At 37.4% G+C, this 16,051-nt stretch overlaps 1 protein-coding gene across 1 annotated transcript in view; it reads left to right on the forward strand.

The window, feature by feature from the left end:
• The window catches only part of LOC145662219 (uncharacterized), a 71,655-nt gene that overhangs the window by 20,511 nt on the left and 35,093 nt on the right, over nucleotides 1-16,051 (forward strand). Inside the window, exons 2-5 of the mRNA XM_081727553.1 lie at nucleotides 2,354-2,384; nucleotides 6,052-6,199; nucleotides 12,969-13,104; nucleotides 15,337-15,561. Coding sequence (XP_081583679.1) covers nucleotides 2,354-2,384; nucleotides 6,052-6,199; nucleotides 12,969-13,104; nucleotides 15,337-15,561 — 540 coding nt within the window. The remainder of the gene's footprint in view (nucleotides 1-2,353; nucleotides 2,385-6,051; nucleotides 6,200-12,968; nucleotides 13,105-15,336; nucleotides 15,562-16,051) is intronic.

Here is a 16,051-nt window from a genome sequence, read left to right on the forward strand (position 1 = left end):
TGGGGATACTGTTTATGACAAGGTAGTGCACCCTTCAAGACATTTCTTTCTACTGAGATAATGTCATCCAATCCATAAGCAACATTTGCAGTTGACTTCCTTTTGTTTGTTGATACTTTCCCATTTGAAAGGCAATGATATTCTCTAGCAGGGTCGCGGAAGAGTTGTTAGGGAGAAATGAAGAGTCTGTTATATTTTTATTTTGTGCATATGATGGGATTGTGAAAAGAGTGACACTGTCTTTAGTAGTACTGCCCTAGTGCTTAATTTGACATCTATTGAAAATCTAAATTTCGGTAGATTTTATCTCATATTCGTAAAATTTCCCTTTTTCCCTTTTTAAAAAATTATCCTAAATCTCCCTGCGTCCTGGGAAATTTTCTTCAAACTATCTTCCCTTGTGAGTATGACATTGCTGTATGATCCATTTCAATTGTAAAGGGGTGTTTTACAGCCAAAATGCAAAGATTCGACTTTATTCTCGTTTTGATGTATTTTATCTGTATCTCAGTCTGTACAATATTTATTTAAAGTTTTTATTGAATAAGTGCAGTCTTGTTCAGCAGTATGTTTATTTTTCTGATTTTATTTGCAAGACGTATGACTATGATTCTGTGTCAGTTATTTAAAGTTATTTGGAAATTGTTTCATCATAACATTGTTTGTGATAAATATTCACATGTAAAACACAAAATTCATTTTCCAGTTTGGCGTCCTCTCACCTGACGCCTCCTGAGAATGCGTAGTTCGCAGGATTCAAGATCCGGCCCTGGTGGGAAACAAGGTTTTAATGTTTATCAGGACTACCAGCATTAGTCTCGAACAGAGCAGAAAATTTTACCTTAAATTTTTAATCTTGACCTTCCTGGAAGTGACTGCGAAAACAGTACTTCTAGTTTATGCACCCAGTGCAAAGGATTTCTCACTATTTCTGACGCATATCAATCCACTCAACATAAATACTCAATTGTTTTTCACCACTCACATCACGAGAACCATCAGACATGATAGAGGACAGAGGAGGGTTTTCAGATTTGATTTTGTTACATATGTGAGGAACAATTTCTTCCCTATGATTTACAGGATTTCGTTCTGGATTTTACCATTCATGAAACTACATCTCTTCATGTTTCCCTTTATCCAACTCTTCAATTGGCGAAAATTTTCAGAGCAAAAGGTAATGCGATACCCGTACAAAATAAAAAGCGAACTCCGAGAAAACTCATAGGTAAAATGTCCATCACAAACTTACTTTCGGGAATCGAATTAGGGACTCCTCGCACCAGAGGAAAGTGCACTACAAGTTTCCACCATGACCTCTACGAAAAGTTTCATACACAAAGATAGGTCTACGTGATTCAAAGTGTTGTCGAATAATGTCTGGGGTTTCTCAACAAACTTTAAGATATTCTCTTATTTTACTCATCACAAAACGTTCCTCTCCATGATTTAATCGTGTTAATTTTTATCATTATAGACCATTTCTGCATACCAATCGTATTTGAGTTTATTTATTAATGTTTCAAAGATAATTTGTTGACTAATGGGGCGTTTACACTTGGTCGATTTAGTCGCACGGCTAAATCGACTCGCTGCATTTGCGACTAAATCGAAGCAACTAGGCCGAATCAGATCGATGGATGTGTTCAATTGTTTCAACCAAAATTGAATGCTGATTATCGACTCGCTCTCCTCTGGTTTGGAATCAGGAATGTTTTGGAATCAGGTGTTTACATTAGGCAATGTAGTCGTATTCGCTAGGCAATCTGATCGAATCGACCACAGAAAATAGAACATCTTTCAATTCAGTTGCCAGTCGATTAGTCGCCTTTGATCAATAAGCGATTAAGTTGAAGTCCCGTTTACACGGTCGATTGAGTTGAAAGTGACGTCAATTCAACTGAATGGAACGCAAATCGACTAAGTGTAAACGCCCCATAACTCGTCAGTTTTCTCAATAAAAAGTTTTTCAGTGTCAAGTTTACTACAACCTTCTTAGCATCAAATTTAATATTTTGTTTCTAATGGGGCGTTTACACTTAGTCGATTTAGTCGCACGACTAAATCGACTCGCTGCATTTGCCACTAAATCGAAGCAACTAGGCCGAATCAGATTGATGGATGTGTTCAATTATTTCAACCACAGAAAATAGAACGTCTTTTAATTCAGTTGCCAGTCGATTAGTCGCCTTCGATCAACAAGCGATTAAGTTGAAGTCCCGTTTACACGGTCGATTAAGTTGAAAGTGACGTCAATTCAACTGAATCGAACGCAAATTGACTAAGTGTAAACGCCCCATTACGTAGATCTAAGATCTATATTTGTTAATTTCTTTTACGTCTTCTTTTATAGGGTATATTACATTCTGCAAATACAGTGACAGGTACGTTATTTAAATATATATGACTTTTAATATGACTTTTACTCTCAATAATGGTGTGCATGTTAAATTATTGGAAAGAACAAAATGAAGAGTGAACATAATTGGTAAGAAAAACAATACAGATGTCGCTAATGTACCAGGTCATGGGACGAAAAATTAATTAAATATATTTGAATATTACTTAAAACGAGGTACTTACATAATTTTAGGCACTATAGTGTTTTTTTTTTTTTGTTATTAAAGAAGGATAGTAACTAAATTTTACACACACACACACACACACACACACATATATATATATATATATATATATATATATATATATATATATATATAGGGTTATAGATAGATAGATAGATATTGACATATCAACCAAAGTGAAATATAATTTAAATGCATCATTGCTGACATGGTTAAAAATGAAGCAAGAGATATCCCATCTAGCGTTGAGTAGCGCAGTGCTATAGTAACTACAATAATGAAAAGATCACTGCAAGATCACTATTCATCACAGCGACCCCGAAAACTATAGATCCAGTACTAATATCAATCATATTCGATAATCTTATATATCTCCCCTCCCCCAAGTTGCGAGGAGGAATTTAGTTTTAAACGAGACAAGAAGTGTCACTGTTCATCTCAGCGGCCCAAACAAACTATGGATTAGACAGTAACATCGGCCATTTTCGATCATTTTTACATATCTTCCCCTCCTCCATGTTACGGGACATGGCATCCGAAGTGTTACTGTTCATCCCAGTGACCCCAAAAACTATGGATTCCACTCTAATATGGGGTTATATTTTTTAATCAATTTTATGTATTTTCCTTTCTCCTTTCCCCAAGATGCCGGATTGAATTTGGATGCAAACGGAATCGGAAGTGTCACTGTTCATCTCAGCAACCCCGAAAACCATGAATTCGACACTGATATTGGTCATTTTTGATCATTTTTATATATCTCCTTCTCCTCCAAGTTGCGGTGTTGAATTTGGATTAAATCAGCATCAGAAGTGTCACTGTGCATCTCAACGACCCGGAAAACTATAATACTACAATCGTTCCTTTTCGATCATTTATAAATGTTCTTCCCCCTCCTTTCTCTTCTAAGTTGCACCGTCAAAGTGATATGACAAGACAAATTCAGATCTGAACCTCATCTGTAATGAAAATTTAATCGAAATCGGTCGGGTGGTTGAACAGCGACGTTGTCAGAAAGACAGTTACTTTCATATATATACCCTCCCGCGCCCCTATCTACCGTGTTCTACCGTGAAAGAGAAAAGGTTAAAATCTTTCCAGTGCTGAATCTCATTTGTGTTGAAAATTTCATTGAGATCGGTTGGATGGTTCAAGTGTGATGAAGTCACAAAAGACAGTCACTTTTATTTTTATTATTTTTTTTACATATATCTCCCGCTCGCCTACGTTCTGTCGTCAAAGTAAAATGGCAAAATCGTCCCAGGTCCAAACCTCATCTATGTTGAAAATTTGATCGAGATCGGTTATGTGGTTCAAGAGTTATTAAGTTTTATTTACTTTCATATATATCTTCTCCTCCCCTATGTTCTACCGTCAAGGTGAAATTATATAAAAAAAGAAACTTTCTAGTTCCAAATTTCATCCATGTCGAAAATTTGATTGAAATCGGTTGAGTGGATCTAGAGTTATTAAGTCACAAACCTAGTGATTTTTATTTTTATTTATATTGATTATTATATATCTTCTCTTTCTTCCCCTCCGCTACGTTGTTCCGTCAGAGTGAAATGATAAAATCCATTCCAGTCTCGAACCTCATTTATATTGAAAATTTGGTTGAGATCGGTCGGGAGGTTCAAGAGATTAGGAGTCAGAAACATTGTCATTTTAAATTTTATAATATAAATAAGTTGATAGCACTTGTTAAATTATAGTGATTCATCACATCATTAGTACAGATTAATGAAAATGTTTTATATTATTATAAATAATAATAATAATTCTTATCTTAAAGTAATTACTACTAGGGAGGTGGCTCAGTGGTAGAGCGTTCACCTCTGGCGCATGGCTGGGTTCGATCACAGCTCGGGGTTTTCTCGGGGCTCTCCCGCTTTCTTCATTCTAGCATTTCATTCATTTCTGATAATCACCGTCTCCTTTAGCCTAGACCGCATAATCGTGTGACGTAATATTTAAAGGTTTCATTTCATTTTTAATTAGTAACATTTTAATAGAGACTAATTTCTTATGAAATGTGATTTTAATTTAAGAAGTATGAAGTGGCGGATCTTCCAGTTTTACCTCCCAGGCTTATACTCTCTACTCTAAAGGAGACGAATCATTAATAAAAGTGAACGTTTGAGAAAGGAATTGTTGAAATGAAAGTATGGGAGAGCCCCAAGAAAATTCGCGGACATGTTGCCCGCTACAAGCTTACATGGCCTGGCGTCGAACCAGGCACCCCTCGCACTAGAGCTTAGCGCTCTTACACTGAGTTATCTTGCACGTTTTGTACTTGTTCCGAACTGTTATATTCTAATCACGCTCAATCCTAGTCATAGGAACAAAATGCACGGTTCTGATTGGTTGGAGTTGTCCGTGTCTCGTCACGTAGCACACATATAACAGAAAGCAAATGCCAAATGCTGTCGGCCTTCGTAGGTGAGTGTGCTTGCCCTCGCTGCTGGTTAGCGGCTAGCACGTGCGCCTTTGGTGTACGTGGCCCGGGTTCGATTCCCGGTGGGTGAGTTTTCGGAATTTAAACTGTGTTCGTGTCCCTATCGTTCTAGGTTAATAGAAAAACGAGTTAAGCGAGTAAAACAAGTAGAAACCTAATAATAAGTAGTTAAGCAAGTTAATGAGGCACGTTCGGTGAATCAGTTAACTTTTTAAAAAGCGTGCCAGGGACCGCACTAGTAATGAAAATTGCTTTTGGCGTTGGTTCAAAGCCTGCCCAAGAACTTTTTGTTTCTTTTAAATTTTGATAACATTTTTCCATTAAAATAAGATGACAATAATACTCATTTTCGCTTGTGCGTATTATATAATGCACAAATTGTGCTTTTTCCACCATGTACCTAGAGATTTCCGATAGCTCTTATAAACAATAATGTTATAAACTAACAGGACAGCAAGCAGTTGGGCTCTCGCTTAGCAAGAGAATGTAGGGGATAGTTGGGAGATAGAAAGAAGGAAATGGCGGAGGCGCAAGGAGGGGGAAAGACTGCATACACAACTTTATTGATTAAAAAAGTTATTTATTTACGCTACGAAACATAGCTGAGTGAGCGTCAGCGAGCGAAAGGGATCAGAAGGCCCGTAGAGATCGTTTTGTACCGCCTTGCCCCCATGATAATACGTCACTCTCGGGTGGTGCAACTTTGATGTAAATCTAACTTCACCTGCTTCCTTGTGACCAACTTAAAACAGTTGACTAGGAGCATGTGAAGCAAATATGCGTTCCGAATGGTCGTTCTACCTTGATACCAAAATGGTCATTCTAGTCGATACCAAAATGGTCATTCTACATACTGGCATAAGTTAACCTACTCAATTATTAAATATAAAGTAATTCAATTATATTATTTTTAAAAATTTTAATGGATCGTTAGCTACATTTCTAAATAATATTTAGAAAATGATTATTAAAGAATGGTTGAATAGTATTTCTTCTTAAAATTTGAAACAGGGCAGCGTGTGACGTTCCACCGCGCTGATTTTGATCAACTTGTGGAAGACTTCGTTGAACTATTGGAAAGGAAGCATGGTGTTCGAGTTCTCAGATACGACGCATATGGGCAGCACCCGGACATTAAGAATAACCCTAGATATCAGAAGTGAGTAGAAATGAGATTATCGGTAAAATAAGTGGTGTAATTACTTTTATAACAACACTAATGGTTTAACAATGGGAATACAGGTGAACTGGCTCCATGAAATGAGTGGTGGTCAGATAGATATTGGGAGAGCACTATATCAATTGGTCTCAAATTATCTTCTTTGATATCGGTTTGCCGAAAACACATATATATGTCCGAAAAGCTTATGTCGAAAGTAGAAAAACTGGGAAATATGAGGGGCATGAGGACAGAGACAAACGTTCAGGACATATAGGACTTACAAAGTATCATAATAGTGTTGGAAATTTGACACCCAACTTCTTTAAAATGCACGTTGCAAGTATTGATATGTAATGATAATATGTTAATAAGGTTGGAGAGCGCAACATAAAGGTAGAGACAACGCCTTGAAAAGAAATAAAATATGTTTGTAGTCAATGCAAATCGATTACAAGAGACAATCAATATGTAATTCATCAAATAAACAGTGAGAAGGGCAGAAAGTCAGTTTATAATGGGCACATTTTACAAACGCGATAGCTTCCCACTTTGCACACTCATCATTTGTCAATAAATCAAAGCAGTAATCCATTGGCGCAATCCACATTCCAGGTTCTTCGTTCAAGTATGCACCTTTATAAAAAGAATACTTAATCAAGTTCTTGAAACGGAAAGCGCTGAATTGATATCAAGAAAAGGCCTGTAAGGCCAGAAAACTATCGCGATGCCAAATGTGCTCCTGTGTCTCGATAATGATTGTGACCGTTATATAAAGAATAAACGATTTGTACAGTCGAAAAAATGAATATCCAAAGGCTGAATCTTTCCAGTACATCCTTAAGTACCAGTTCTTTTTGCAGGACTTTACCATAAGAATTACGGAATCAGACAATGCATGATCTTTGTTCGATCCCCATGAATCCACCAAGAGCAGAATATTCATCCTGTCTCCAGAAATACTTGGCCAAAATACTTCACGATAGAACCGCTTGAGGTCTGCTTTCGACATGTTCGCTGTTTTCTCAGCATAAGATCTTATATTTGGAGGATATGCCGGCTTTGTCTGCGGGAATTTTCCAGATGGCTTGGATACAACCTCATATGTTGGCCGCAGTATTTCGCCGTCCATTGAAATCATAGGCAGAATCATTAAATTGTGATGTGCTGCAGAGACTGATTCAACAACAGTTGTTCCTCTGATTGCAGACTTCGATGGAAATGTAACTCTTTGTCAAATCTGCTCTGGTCAGCATTCAAGACGTAAGTATGAGGTTGCGAAACTTCTCAACAAAATCATCGCCTCTTGCTCCTTTAAGTTCATGGGAGCTTTTGGGTTATTCCGCTTCTTGAAGCGACATACCCAGGAATCAGAAGCTTTAAACTTCATGGTATTTTCTGGATCCATCGCTATCTTAATACACAGTCGCAACGTCTGGTCGTGAATAATAGCTTCTTCTTTTTCCTTCTCTTTGAATTACTGCAGGATGGCCTGATTGACTTTTGGGATCGAAGAGGCATTCATATTTTTCCCAAATTGTACAGAATGTTCATGTGCTTAATGTTCTTGAACTGAATCAGTACTGGTGTATGCCACAGTCGTTTTGTCCGAGGTTCGTCTATAGTAGGATCTGTGGTCCAGTACACGAAAGCTCGCTTCTTGCAATCAGACCAGTCCTCTTCACCCATATCTGCGGGACCATCATGCTTTCGCCTTTTCGACGAAGGCACATACTCGAATGCCGATGAACTCGAAGACGAGGCATGAGACTTGCAAAGAGCATTGCTGTTCCTCATCGACACCATCATCTCCAAACTCCATTTCTTCGTCTCATTCTTTTCCATCGCCACCAGTAAATCCTAATGTCCTGATCTCATCCACAATTCCATATCATTTTCCAGAAGGGTACTTTTGTGCCGTATCATCTCCGATTCCTGGTTGTTGGGGGAATTAGTGCTTGTTCCGAATCGAGAGACCAAAGCAGCCATAACGACTTTAGGATCCATCTGCAATGTACGAATAAGACATACTATATGTTAGTATTTGACAGCAACATACGAGCACAAGCAACATACAAAAAATAGTAGGATGTCACAGTACATACTAGAAACTAAAAACACACAAGAAATAGAGACGTCATTCAGGGAATATGTCAATCTCTACACACTATCATAATACTTTGTGGGTCCTTTAGCTCCTGAACGCTATTCCTCTGCCTCTCCTATTTCCCAGTTTTTCTACTTTCGACGTCAGCTTTTCGGAAATATATGTTTTCCGGAAAACCGGTATCAAAGGAAAGGTTTACTTGTCAGAGGGGAGGATTTCATAAGCGGTATGTCGTTTATATATATTACAAATATCACATATTATGGCTCTAACCGCCTTGTGACTGTAGTATAACATCTACATATTGCTTTAAGTTCGTTATTTCAGAATTTCTGGAACTAATTAAAACATAGATTACTCACTAAATATTCAATAATAACACTCAAGATAAAGTATATTTAAAGTGATGTATTTTCCGAAGATTTTCTGCATTTATCTTTTCGTTTTTCACAAAACTCCTTCTTTATAATTGAGAATACATCCACTATTAATGGATTCTTTACGTATTATATCAGAACTGTCTAGAAAAATGTGTTTATACATGCCTGGCAACAAAACTTAAAAAGTTAAATGCTCAGGTCTGGCCATAAAGAAAAATGATACCATAAGATACGGACTGTTATTCATATCAACATATACATATTTATAAATGTTATCGTTATAATAACTGTAGCATAACCTTGCACGCACGTTGGAAAGTTATTATTAATGATGATTCACAAGATAGGGGAATTGTTTTGAGTGTTATTGTAGAAGAAAATAGCGTAAATGTTTAATAAACTATTAATTTCATTTTAGTTATCGAAAAGATTACGTAGAGAGTAGCATAAAGGAGAAGGCACACTAAGCATTTGCTTAATTGAACGCGGGGCCAGTCTACCCCTAAATGTGATGAAGAAACTGCCACTACACCTCTATATAGATTATACTTCGGTTTTATATAAGTGGATAAAATGACCTTATTCAATAAGATGGATCAGGTAGCACGACCACTTCTTTCCCGAAATAGACTTAAATGAACAACTTTATACCTGTTATGGCATTGGCTCAGCAACACCTCGTTTTTGTGATGAATAAGCATCGCTTCGTGGTCTACTTACGTTGACCACAAAATAACAGCTATCTCTAGATTGAGCGAGTTACAGAGAACGGATTACAATGTTTCGTCAATGTGGTCAACAAATAGATATGAAACTATTTGTTTCGACGGAAATTCAATCGTTTGTTTGTTGAACTTCTGCCTTCCTTTTCAACATCAAAAGTCTATTAGATATGGACCTATTATTTAATGTGGAATCAATACTACCATAGTGAGCTCAATGCTTTCCCTCCATGAACTAAGCCTGAGACTTCATACCCCAGAGGTACTTTCACTAGCTTCTAGAGCTCGAAGAGGAATAAGGGAGTATGCTTCAAGTAAGTATAGCCCTCTTCGTTGATCTACTAGCTAGTACGAGAGTTTTGATGTACAAATCTTGGGTTTCATTCCTGGGAGAGCATAGAACACAGTTGTTCAGATTCACCTTAAATTATGATTCTCTTTCTTTATTACCACGCTGCTGACAAAAGGTACGAATACTTCTTAAAACATAAAGGAAACACATGCCATGATTAATGAAAATTAAGGTTAATTTTAACAAAGTTACATCATATCATGTTCTGAAAGATGGTAAATTTATCCCTTCTCCAATAGTTCTACTCCAAGGAATGAACTCCGGAGGAGGATAGATTCATCTCACTCATGGGCATCCTAACGAGCCATTAGGTATGGTAGTGCACGTGGCATCTCAACCATATCCTCAGGTAGGCAGACCTTGGATTGAAGTTCCTCCTTGGTTTGCAGAGAGTACTAGAAAAGGGTTGGACTTTCTATATTGTGGTCATACAGTGACATTCAGTACTTGGTCCCCCTCCCTTTCTAATGCCATTATGGAGAAGTGGGCTTGTCTTAACACTCCCGTACCGGTAGCTGATGTCGAAAGACTCCTCAGTAGGCATAACTAGGGGATAGGGTTTGGTTTATAATGTAATGGCTGCATCCCATTACCCTTCTTCAGAAGAGTGTTAGATCTAATCTACAAAAGGCGGGAGACTACCTTTTTGAACTCTACTTGGTAGTTCACTGTGGAACGTCCCAACAACCATTGATTGGTAGGATAATTTGGCCGTGTTCTTGTCCTTCGCTCATAAGACGTTCCTTATTATACAATCTATCCTCTGATGGGTGGCTGCGGAGACAAGCTAGTCATTCTACCCCTGACAATTACTTCCGTATGGGATGTAGTAGCTAAAATCATTGCGAACAATTTCCGTGCTACAGCTTGTTGTGCGGTCCAGCTTTCTTCTACTGTACAACATACTCCTGTAGACACTATGGACACTTAGACACTTGCTATCTGTATATAAGTTTCCATAGTAGTTCGAGATCCATAATATGTTTCATCCACTATACATTTTATTGTTTCATAAGCCTAAAAACGTATCCAATCACTAAAATGAATTTTCAAATGAAGAAACTAAAAATATGAAGACATGTAGGGAGCCAACAGGAACAAGACTCATTCGTAGAAAGCAGAGTAGGTTTCAATTTTGATGAGGCCCTAAGCAGTTGAAGATAATGGGGCCTTTTATATGTTAAGTTTTTTGTCTACCAGGGGGGGAATAAAAAAAACGGATTGAAAGAGCGCTGCCGTTCCTAAGCGTAGTAGAGAGTTCTCCTGCTAGGTGGGTCTAATAGAGATCTTCCCAGATCAGTTGGCGTCTGCGTAGGAGGTTAACGTTTGATCGTATTATTGTTTTACTCAACTGTTCTCGTTAGCCGTCTGCGAAATCGTTATGACAGATTCAAAGGAACAAGGAGTGTTTGCTTCCTACTTGGAAAATCGAAAACGAAAACTTACCAAATGCTTCAACAGTCTTTCGAGAAGGATGCTATGAACAACACACAATTTTTTGAGTGGTTTGTGCGCTTTAAGTGTGGTGAGATGAGTGTTGAAGATCGTGCTCGTTCTGGGTGCTCTTCATCATTTCGAAACGACGAAAACATCGAACAAATCTGCCCCAAAATCAGCGAGGATCGTCGTTTCATGATCGATGATATTTCAAAACAGGCAGAAGTGAGTTGGAGCTCATGCCAGCGTGAGGTTTTGCAAATGAGATATGTTGCCGCTAAGTTTGTTTCTCGCCTGCTCACACAGGATCAAATCATTCGTCTGAATTTGAGTCAGGACTTGAAAAATCAGATTGAAAGTGATCCAAACTTTTTGACCTACATGATGACATTTTCCGAGAATTAAACAAAATCTAAAAGGAAAATGTTTTGATGGTGTAGTGGCTGTAAACAGAACTTCGCAGAGCGCATTGGACGAAATAAAAGTTCCAGAGGTGCTTCAAACAGTGGGAAAGTAGATGGGAGAAATGAATCGCATTTAATGGAGAGTACTTTGAAGGAGACTGAAAGAATTTTGTAAAAAATGTAATAAATTATTTTTTAGAACGAAAGTCCGGTTTCTTTTGGGTCTTCCCTCATATGACAAATTCTTCTATATGCTACATGTTGTCATGCAGAATGTAGGCACCCTATATACAGAGATGAGCAAACTAGTGAGGTATTTCAGGAAGAAGGCTAACAAAAAGGGTCCCGATTAAAACAGTATTGCTGTAAGGCTAGCAGATTTTATAGTAATTGCTTTGATCTTATTTTCGAAATGTATATTAAGTTTTCTGTCCATTAAATTTATTGAGGACCCGAAAGAGAGAGGGGCCCTAAGCTATAGCTTGTTTAGCTTATATGTAAATCCGGCACTGATAGAGAGACTAGAAATATTACAGCAAATTCCTTTCCGACTTTTGCACTTCCTTGGTAAGTCGAATAGGTAAAATAAAAATTCCGAAAAATTAGATGTTAATAATAAAACTAACGAAGTAATACATATAGGACGCACTAAATAAGAATTTTAAAATGCATAATATTTAGAGTGATCCATATTCAAGTTGTAATGAACAAGAAAAATAGATTGCTTTTTATAATCGAGATCAATTCCTTTATTGAACAGATATGCATAGAATTACATTGGATTTAACATTAGTGTCCCGTTTAGCAGCGAGGCTATATAAGACGTTAAGCTACAATCTAATGTAGGATTCAAACCTTATGAACTCACGCCGGGAATCGAACTCAAGTCTTCCATACCATGTAAGAATTAACGTCTACAATATAAGAATATTAAGTTATTCATCGCACGAAGTACTCAAATAATTAACAAGAGTAAGTGTAACTATTAAGCAGGTGTGGGATAATGATTGGAGTACTTGTACTTGATTTGTAATTGGGCTGTTTCGGGCTTAAATCCGGTGACTTGACATATTGGCTAACGTTTTTTCATGGATTTCTTGGTGTTTCACAATACGGATACCGAGATATCATCTTTAGCTATATGCCTTTAGTGGCTTTCTTTCCCGATATTGTTAATATTGTAGTTAATTGTTGGTTTTTTTAGAAAGCACGAACTAACATTGCGAGCTATATCTAAAAGTTTCTCAAATAAATACATAAATAATTATATGCATATACAGTAACCCGGTATGTTGCCAATAACAGAATTACCCTCTAGAAGTTTTGTCACGAAATACCACTGATTATTTATGCCACTTCTATTTCAGTCACAAAGTCCACTGTCATCTGGAGAATTTCAAGTGGCTGCAACCTTTGGAAGATGAAGTGAAGCCTGGATATACTTATACAAAGTGGTTCCACAACGGAGGATACACGGAGATTGAGCACGAATTCACTAAAGTGGTAAAGCATGATCCTCTTATAGTAAAGTACGAAGTTCAATATTGTAATAGAGATTATGGTGAAACAGTGCTCACTTTCAGTACAAGGCGAATTTACAAAGTAAGTTTCCCTAGGGCAGTAAACACAAACAAGACACAATGACAGTTGAACATTTATTGGCACAGATACAGCATTGATGTCACTACTTTTCAACGACATCATCGGAATTCAGATAGTTGTCATACCGTGGGATCAACATTTATAAAAGCTAGCCACCTGATAATAGAATCAAAGTCAGTTATTTTCGGTATTCACCGGGCACATCATTTCTTGAGACTTAGATGTGTCCTGACAATTTCTTAAAACAGGGATCGAGAAATTTGTGGTGACTGGCTCCTGAGGTAAGTTATTGTAAAGTGACAGTTCTCCAGAATGCGCTGCCGCACCATGTTCACTGTCCACTTCGCAATTCAAAGCCAGTTCTCACAGATTTCTCGATGTCCGATGCACAAAATTGTCACGACACACCTGGTTTTAAAAAGAAATTTGTTCTAGCTGAGTCCTGAAGGATTTGACACTCTTCCCACTTTCGGGTGGCTGACTTCGATGACGAAAGAGTAGTATCACCTCTGCAAACTCCGCCATGGTCGGTTCCAAGGTGGAGGAGCCCCAAGCAAGATGTTGAAACTGTCAGGCACTTAAGCGTGCAACATTTACATGAATTACTTAATATATAAACTTGGGAATAAACAGAACAATTTCTCTTGTTCTATTTAGTATTACCTCTCTTATAGGGTAATGTTGCATGGTAATGTACACAGGTCGAGGTGGTGATGGAGACAAGAGGAAGGGCGAGATTGTACAGACTGTGGGGTACTTAAGCGTGAAACATCTACATAAATTATTTAACATATCTACTTGAGAATAGGAAAAACATTGCGTTTTACTGTACATAACAGTACTTCTCTTTTAACGTAGCATGGCAAGTGAACATAGATGGAAGGAGTGAGGTAAGCAAGAAGCCATAAGAGCCTGTCAAGTCCTAAACTGGTCAATGACACGAATCACTGGACCCAAAAATTTTTGTAACTCACCATTGTTATTGGTGAGGCAGGCTATTACAGCTACACCTACTGACGGACAGCTATTAGTTCCTCCCAATGGAAATATCTATCTACTTTGGATGGTCTACGCACCCATTGGTAGTGCTAATGTACGGTGTACCTCTTCCGTACAATGATGTCGTCAGGGTCTGATATCATATCGTTCCTACCAGGGGATGGAAGCCTTCGGATAACTCGACTATGGGCCTATAGTGTTTACTTATTTAGCTATAACTGTAAGTAATGTTGGAAAGGTTGCAAGTATATTCCTCCCAACAAGCCTTAATTTTCGGAGGAGACTAAAACTTAAGCTGTTCTCCCTGCAAATCCACACATCACTTTCGAATTACCCGCGATAACTTTTCGGACGTGGTCATACATGATGCTATCTAGCGGTCGAATTCACTACCACAAACCTGAAACAACTTTCTGTATTATATTGTAGATTCTTGGAAAATGCGTGTGCCTGTTGGATGAATCGAAACTATAAATGTATATTTTGAAAATGAGAAGTATCGTGACAGTTTGTGTATCTTAGTTCAAGAATCGTAAAGAAATTGACTGTAGGTTCTGAAGTCTGTAGATAGCCCAGAATAAAGAAGATTGATTCAGATATCTACTTGCGTATTTTTTCTGGTGTGTAGTTTTAATACTGATTGGAAATATTTTCTCTTGCATTTTCCCATGTGTTTATTATACTTTATATTATATTAGTGTATCCGTTCATATGAATGTTAATAATAATAATAATAATAATAATAATAATAATAATAATAATAATAATAATAATAATCAAACTTTTATATACAGTGTGTCTCAAAAGTTCCCTGACATAGGGTAACTCTGTTATTATCAGAGTTGCATAGAAATGTAACAGGGAAATCGTCTCCAAATATGATGTTTTCAATCTAAAGTGAAGATTTTTTTAAAAAAAAATCAGACGAGCCGTTTGGGCTGTACACTCTGTATTTAGATTGAAAACATCATATTTGAGGACGGTTTTCCCTCCTATATTTTGTTATAACTCTGATAATAACAGAGTTACCCTATGTCAGGGGACTTTTGAGACACCCTGTATATATACACATTGATGTAAATCAGGGTTTGACATCTTTGGTTTATCTGTTTTGTACTTGTTTGTGTGTTACAGGCAGAATTTGTAAATATGTTTGAGTGGGAAAGTGTCAGCAGTTTTAAAATGGAGAGTGGAGTAAGTGCTAGTCTAAAAGTGGAGGTTCCCTTTCTCAGTGCAGGTGGAGAATTTGGATTTGAAGTCTCAGTGTCTGCTTCCAATACCAATATATACTCTAAAGCGGAGAGTAACATTATAAGTACAAGAGAATTATTCCAGATACATCCATGGAAAAGCGTCAAGGTAAGAATCATTAAATATCAATTGTAGACTTCTGTTTAGAAAATAATGTTCTAGTCTTTCAATTCACGTTGTAAACACGTCCAATACGCAAATCAATTCAGCAAGTAACAGTACTGTACAGTATATACATTAAGGAACAGTAAGTCTTCCCCATTGCGGAAAACTTCTTCCCTCATTGATATATTTCAGCAAACATTTATTATAATTAGGCATTGCATTTACAACGCAGCTAATCAACTATTTCATCATTTATTTTGTTTGCATCAAACTAATTGCTAGGTCTGTTGCATTATTTTTTCTAAATACAAGGGTTCTTGTCGCTTTTGATGTTCCGTAATCATGCGAGAGAGGAAACGAAAAGACACACGTGCCTGCCAAGCCAATGGGAGTTACTCTGACCATTCACCTTCAGTAATACAAGCAATTGCGCACATACAGCAGTCATAACTCGTCAAGTGTCGAAGAGAAATGGAGGTATCAAAGCAGATTG

The sequence above is a fragment of the Thermobia domestica genome, chromosome 10, assembly GCF_964235325.1.
Source record: "Thermobia domestica chromosome 10, izTheDome1.hap1.1, whole genome shotgun sequence".
Classification (NCBI taxonomy): domain Eukaryota; kingdom Metazoa; phylum Arthropoda; class Insecta; order Zygentoma; family Lepismatidae; genus Thermobia; species Thermobia domestica.